Genomic DNA, 7,609 nt, shown 5'->3' with positions numbered 1-7,609 from the left:
ATAGTTTTCATTGCTTCGACCTTCGTGCTCAAATGCCTATTCATATAGAAGCAAATACAGCAAATGCGTCAATGTTTTTTTTTTTTTTGTAATCACCGTCTCGTTCACGCTTGCGACATTTACCTTTGTCTAGTTCCCGCCTAAATTTTCCTCTGTGTGAAAAATGTGCCTTGCAGGACACATAATACAAAGACTAAGTACATATACAACAGAGGGTATAATTCGGTGGGAATAGCAACCACGCAGTGAGGTGTTCTCCAAAACAGTGAGTTTAGCACGGGCGGGACCTCTTCAAGTTCTTTTTAGTTACAAGTAATGTTCAGCTGGAACTTTTCGGTGGCTAGAATTCGAGAAGTTCCACGAATACTGTCAAACATTTATTTATTTATTTTGACTGTGATCGGCTAATTGCACAGATTTATTGGTAAGCATTACAACTTTACGCATCGGAAAGACCAAACTTCAGTTAGACAACTAGCCTGTTTCGGTTAAAACTTCACCACTTTTTTTTGACCTCACGAACGTTCGTCCCACTGAACAGAAAAAAAATAGGCTTTCTGTTGGGTCTCAGATTAACTGAAGTCTGTATGAAATGCTCTTTGCTAAAACTAACCTTGCAGCCTGTATGAGGTCAATTTCGTGTATTTCACTCGTTCGTTCCTCGATCGATATGCATTCAAGGAACAGACGCATCAAGCTGATGTACGCTATGTAATATAGATGTATATGTGTAAATATGTTTGTGTTGCTAATGAAGGATCAGGGAATGAAAGAAACCCCAGTTCTTCGTGGATTTCTCTCCAAGAAAGTTGATAACAGAACTTATTAATTTTTCATATAGAGTACAATACATGCTGAAATATTTTGCCTCCTATTTACTTCATATGAATGAACACATAGATACGAACTGTCCCGAGGAACCTAGGTCCCCCGCGATCTGTCGACACTCTTGAGAGTTCTTCAAGACCCTTCAGGTTTCAACATGCCTTCGGACTTCCCTCATTGATTTTCAGCCGTTGCTATGGTCGCGTTTTTTAGCAGTGTTATTTTCACGTCCCGTGTTCAGTCTTCTTTTCCGTAGCGGCTAGGCCTAACCTACCGGTTTCGCACTTTACATTCGCGTCCCTCGGTCCGGCTGGTGCTCGCTGACTTTGTTATTTATTATTAGTGGGATGTTTCTGTATATGAATTGCGATTGATTGACTGATTCAGCTGGTTCAGCGTTGATTGCTTGAGTGATTATTTGATGAGTGTATAATGAACACTGTGAAATAGGTCTGTAACGTCATCATGTCATGTTGTCATCCCGTCGGGTTTCGCATGTGTTCAAAGTTATAATGGCGCGCTATGTACAGTCGGCATCGTCCTCGCCAATCAATGACACTCAGCAAAAACTTCGAAGATGAAGAAAGCGTCCTCTGGTCATCCGCTGAGATCAGTTGTCTCCTTTTGTTTCTGCCGTCTCTCTGAATCCATAATCACCATTTTTGCTTTAGCTCGTTCCCATTCAGCTGTCGTTTGTCGGAGAGCGCCTTCACGCTAGCATCATTATGATCATCGTCGTCGTTATCGTCATCACTCAACTGAAAATATTAGATTCACCTCTCTTCATCTAGTTTTATCTGCAGGCAATTCTGCAGAGCGGCCGGGATCACATGTAGAACTCGGGTGATGATGGCGATGATGATGCGCCACTCGACAGCGATCCGCCCTGATGACCTTGATGGGGAGGACCTCCGCCCGGCCCTCCATGCTGGCCGTGCCCTGTGGGGCCATGATGTTGCCCTAGGTGCGGTGGTGGATGAGCCCCATGCGTGGGCCCCATGCCGTGTCCGACATGGGGCCCGTGTGGTTGCATACGCGTCTGCTGGATCACCTGTGGCCCGCCCTGGAGCATCAGCTGACCGTTCTGTGTGGAATGGTTTTGGTTGCCACCTGATGATGGACCGCTGGTGTTCCCACTGCCGCCAGACTGTTGTACAACGCTGCCACCTGGTCCTCCGGCCGGTGCACTTCCGCTGCCACCTCCAAGCGCCATTTGTTGCCGGTAGAAGTCCCGCTCCTGACAAGTCCGTTCTAGCTCCTGGCGTAATCGGTTCACTTCCGCTTGTAGGAGCCGGTTTCGGCTCTCGAGCTCGTGACGTTTTGCCAGGCGCTTCGTGCGACAATTTTGCGCATAGCCGCGATTCTTTAGAGTTCGACGCTTCTGCTTGAGGCGAACCACCTCCTCCCGCGGAAATCCGTGGAGGCGTTTGTTGAGTTCGCGCACAGACAGCGAGACCAACAAGTCGTCGTCCAAGATATCGCGGCCACCGGCGCCGTTTTGTCCGCCCCCGCCAACAGCCTGTCCCGGCCCGAGGGGTGACCCCCCGCCGGATATCATGTGCTGTCCCATTGGCGCTCCATGTGTGCCATGCTGAGGCATCAGTCCGCCTCTGGGTGACATCGCCACACTGCCTACACCCGGTACACCAAGCTGGCCCAATTGTCCTGGGCAGCCTTCCAGATAATCGCGCCGCTGCAGATGAACCCAAGCATCAACATTTTCTGGCCGCAGGTCAAGAAGTTCTCGCCGAGGTGTTTGCCCCGTTCCGCAAAGGTTGGACTGCTGCTGAAGCCACAACAATCCCTCGGGATGGTCGGGGGGTGTTTCTGGTGGTGTACCCGGCTGCTCCATCTGACTTAGCACGAGAACCTGCTGGCCCGCATTGCCGCCGGAACGGGCTTGCATGGCGCGAAACTCATCGGCATCGGGGACCATTTCCTGTTTAACGACGTCCTCAAGATGATCCAAATCGAAGTCGCTACCGCCGCCGCCTCCCGGCCCTTGTGGCCCGGGGTGATGGTACGCAGCTGTCGGACCTGATGGGGCTCCAGTCATCTGGTGAACGACAGAGGGATGTTGTTGCTGCTGCTGCTGCTGCTGCTGCTGCTGTTGTTGTTGCGAGCCATTGGTATTGGCTAGATGACCGCCAGGCGGTGCCTCCATTCTATCTAGCGAATCTATCGTCGTGTCATCATCATCGGAATGGGGGTTGGTTACGTCTGTGTCCGCTGTGGCTGTCGTTGCTGCCGCAGCAGCCGGCGGATGACAGCTGAGGGAGCCATAATAGTCGAAAAATGGCGCAGGCGACGTGGTCGGCGCCTTCGGGGCAATGACGGAGACGTCATCACTGGCACAAAGCCAGTTGTTGTTCGGGGTGATGACACCTACGCCGACGGAGCGCACAACGGCGATGGCGTTGCTCTGGCTTTGCGGGTACGTCACCCCGGCAACCGGGTGCTCCTCGAGGGTCGCCACCTTCCGCGCGGTGGGCGCTCGACGCGCTCGACGACGCAACTCTCGGCTGTCCGTTGACTCTTAACACGACCACAGCGGCAGCACAATCACAATAACAAGAGCTACCACAGGATTGCCTCTGCCGCAGAAAGGACAGCCGCCAGCGGCAAGACAACGCCGATCTCTGCTGGTGAAACGTTAAACTCACAGGTCGAAGTTCTATCTGAGAATGGCAGCGCCAAAGGAGCCTAACAACCACACGGAAGACGATCAATGGTGATTTACTGACAATATATTGAACTTGGATGAACTGCTTCCGTTATCAAGTTAACTCCTTGAAGAAGAAGAGATCCAGATTCGGTCACGTGGCTTTCGAGGCAGTGCAACCTTTTTCGCTTTGTTTATAATGAAGGCTCAGAGATTTGAACGTAGTTTACACTCACATGCATATACAAGGAAGAACATATACAGACACGTAGCTGCTATGGATGCGGATGATAAACTCGCTTTTAGATCAACCACCTTTCGTGTTATTGTTGTTGTCACAGAATTGGAATGTCTCGGGTATCCGGCCTGAAGCCAGCTTGAAGCTCGCTTATCGCTCACATGCCGATATTGAACGATAAAGATAGCTTGCTTGTCGCTACCTAAGCGATTAAAACAGCATTTTCTATTTGATAACTGCTGTTGCGATGATATCCTACAATTGATTTTAACATTCACTCTAGCTGATTACTAACATTTGTCACCTGCTACTCGTGATTTTTGCTTATTGCATTATCTTTTTTATCCCGTTAAAGGCTTTACTAGTAGAAGTTGTTATCGTTGCTATTTCTGCTGCTGCTTCTGCTGTGGCTGTTTTTTCAGGGATGTTTAGTGTAAGTATCGGTTAGCGTGCGTCACACACCTGCTAGATATGTAGCACATATGGCAGTCCACACATTTCTAGTTTACGTTGATTCCAACATTCGTGCCCTCCTTGGCTTGCCTCTTTCGTATAACGTTGTCCTGCTCCACGCCTCGAACGTAGGGAACGAACACACGCACAATTTAGGTCCACTGCCACCACCACCACTGCGACGACGGCAGGCACCGAGAGGATACCTACAGGACACTGTTGTTCATCCAGTGGCGTTGACCATCATGCAGATCTAGCACTTAGCGTCCCGTTGTTTCGGATTGCGAACGGCGTATAGTGTCGTTTTTGTCGCAGCGTGCATGCAACGTATAGAACGGAACGTTGCAGAAGGCATCAGTCGTAGCAGCACCAGCTTTAGCAGAAGCAGCTAACATTCGTCGTCGTAAAGCCCTCGGACCGTGGTATCGGTCGCCGCAGGCCGCTCGACATGAAAAGGTGCCTAGTCAGCACGGCTTCGCAACGTGCCTGCCTATTCTGCGTGGCCCCTGCCTCAAAGGACCTAGCAAGCCCGCGCAAGAAGCCTGCGCCTGCATTACCATCCGCCGGCCACCGAAGCAACGACCATCACCGTGCCACAAGGCGGAGGCGGGGCGCTGACGTCACCGCGGCGCCGCACAGGGAGAGGGTGAGGCTGGGCGGAGCCTGCGGGAGGGCAACCCGCCACCCAGCACGGCGTTGATCGGCGTGCTCGCCCTGTCTTTCGGTAGTCGTTCCGTGGAAAACCAACACACGGGAAGTACGAACGCACGGACGCGCGAGGAAGCGCTCGAGGCACTCGATCGGCCATCATCACCCGGCCGTCAGCATCGCTGCCACTTCGTTTAGCGGCCACTGGCTGTCACCAGCAGCAGCGCTAGTAGCTGCCACGATGCTGCAATTGCCGCTGCAGGCAAAGCCGATGGCGATGGCAATTGTACTGGCTCATGGCGGCGGCCCGACGACGGCGCCGCTTGGGAACACTGGGAATGAACCGATAACGATGCGACGACCGTTTGCGCATTGGGCTTCCTCTAAAGCCTTTCGGAAATGGAGCAAGGAAAGAACAAGGAACCGAAGTTATCGACAGGTGCTAAGTCGCAAGTTCGCAAGACTCCGTAGGCCTAGCGGTTTTCGCGGAGCAAAAGCAAACTAGTAGGCCTTTGTGAGCTGCTGTTGGTGCCGCTGTTACTAATATTGTAATGGTTGTCTGTGGTTCACCGTAATATTACCACTAGACTGACGCTACAAAAAAAGAACGCGCTGTTTACGAAAACGACTCGATTATTATTTTTATTAGTATCAGGGCTCCAATTACTATTACTAGAGTAAATGCAATCAAAGGATATCTATCGAGGATACCGGCCAAAAGTTGCGAGTTTCATCTTGAATTTTGGCCAGAGATTACTCCAAAATTGATTTGCATGTAAACACGAAATTCAGACATAACAGTGATAACAATCATTAATGATGCGAGATAAAGTCGTTCCACAAGGAAGCCAAAAGAAGCCTCTGCTTCTCAAAGAACCTGATCGCGTGCGAGATAATATAGGCTAGGCCAATCACGTCAAAGCGTGTCCGGCCAAGTCAACATAAGCCTGCGATGTTCCTGCTGACCGCCACCGCCTGCTATGACTGATGATACTGCATCTGTAGCTGTCGCTTGTCCGATTGTGGTAGCTGCGGTTTGCACGCTGCAGCAAGAGCGATACAACTGCCACGAAAACACCGCCTCCCCGCCGTCGAGGCCGCCAGACGCAGCAGCTGATATTGCTGCCGCTCTTACTATCTCTGCCACAGCGACTTTGCCAATGGCGGGACTGCCGCGGCCGTTGCCGTCGGCCACCGACCACCGCGGCTGTCGACGGCCACCACGAGGTAGGCGCGACTGGTAGCAAGAGCAAGATGGCCATCGGATAACGGCGATCGCGCACCGGCCGAGCGAACAGACGACCACCCTGCCCGGTTGTCTCTCTCCCTCTACCAGCACGAGCCTCTGCTGCCAAAACGGAAAACACAACATAATCATGCCATCATCCATGAAAAAGAGGATGGGGTTGACGCCCACAAACGATATCACGCAATAGACGGCAGGCGGCCTCACAGCGTTCGCACCGCACCTTCCTCTGTCCACCGTCAATATCCAGGCTTTCACAGCATCGATCTGATGACTGTGTCTGGAATCAGGCTCATTCGTAGTAATAAAACCGAGCAGAGACCACAAGGGCTACTAGCGAGTTGAACGTCTATGGGGACAATGAGTAAAAGGGTACAATCTAAGATGGCAGTGAAGGCACACGTACACTTAAAGCACATTGGCAGTAGCTGTAGACGTAAAAACGGAAAATGTACGAAGATAGAGCTGCACTATTTGCGGTAACAGAACAAGAGTCGCTAAACTAGAAGAGAAGATGAAAGGTTGTACCGATGCGTCGAACTTCCTTAATTCTTAGACAAATACCCGTTTAGATTAATTGTACTGATAACCAGTATAGTGGTAATATAACTAATGCATATAAGTACTTGTGTAAATCAATCTTGTTCCTCAGAAGGATTTTATCGATGACTAGGAATGACACGTTAAACACCTGCAAGTATATAAGTGTCAGACAATCTAAGGAACAATACAAGGTGAACCGCAGGGGACCGCGTGACTCGTATCGGTCATGAGCTCTAATTGATTAATAAAGACAACTGGACTAGCAGATCCCAAATGTAAGATTCAAATAGACTCGTAAAAGTACGAAAACTGTTTTACATTCAACAATGGCCAACATCTGTTGCAGCAAAAGGCTCAGTAATTCCTTAGCCATGTACAGCTTTGTACGTAGGCCAGCAAGAGTCCCAGCCATCAGTCATTTCTGAATGGGAATTTATTTCTTTTCGAATGCTCTCAAGCAAGATATGAACATTTTTTATCCGCTGTGACGTTTGATGATATAATCTCGCTTTTTTTCCTATTAGAAAAAATAGAACAAATTACGCTTAAAATATCTGTAATTTTAATAACTGCATAACGTAGCGGCAGTTGGCGTAGGTCAGAATGGATGTCCTGGAAAAATGTCACATTTTTACACCAGGTGATATTTGTCATTTCAATGGAGGGGCATTGTGCCTTTAGCTTTCTTTTATACATTCGTGTCCAACATTTTGACGGATTTTTTTTACTATTAATCGGTTCGCTTCGCTGAGACGATATGTCCTACGAAAGAATTTGTCGCACGAAACATGTCAAAACCACCATTAGGGTTAGCGTATTCGCTTGCAGCTAAAAAGAGTGAACCTAAAACACTGGCTAGGGGTAAACGAGGGTTGACTTCGAAACCCGAAGTCGACCTAATCTAGCAAGACTACTATCAGAAATCGAAATAAGTGCCCTACATAGGTCTCTTATGAAGATCGCCGCCTAATAAAGCGTCAAAAAAAAGCGATCA

The 7,609-nt window shown here is 49.6% G+C and overlaps 2 protein-coding genes across 5 annotated transcripts in view; both read right to left on the bottom strand.

Moving 5' to 3' along the window:
* Positions 1-4,718, bottom strand: part of LOC111258986 (uncharacterized) — a 70,853-nt gene extending 66,135 nt beyond the window's left edge. For all 4 annotated transcript variants that reach the window (XR_015310394.1, XR_015310396.1, XR_015310397.1 and 1 more), the window contains exon 1: positions 4,188-4,718. The gene's annotated coding sequence lies outside the window, so the exon portion shown is untranslated. The remainder of the gene's footprint in view (positions 1-4,187) is intronic.
* tj (Maf family bZIP transcription factor traffic jam) lies at positions 2-4,193 on the bottom strand. Its single transcript, XM_022830569.2, has one exon. The coding sequence runs from the start codon at positions 2,987-2,989 to the stop codon at positions 1,652-1,654; it is 1,338 nt and encodes a 445-aa protein (XP_022686304.1). The 5' UTR covers positions 2,990-4,193; the 3' UTR covers positions 2-1,651.
* Positions 4,719-7,609: the final 2,891 nt, after the last annotated feature.

Source organism: Varroa jacobsoni, unplaced genomic scaffold, assembly GCF_002532875.2.
Source record: "Varroa jacobsoni isolate VJ856 unplaced genomic scaffold, vjacob_1.0 scaffold_27, whole genome shotgun sequence".
NCBI lineage: Eukaryota > Metazoa > Arthropoda > Arachnida > Mesostigmata > Varroidae > Varroa > Varroa jacobsoni.
The sequence above is the reverse complement of the archived record's forward strand: the minus strand, read 5'-3'. Positions and strand labels throughout refer to the sequence as shown.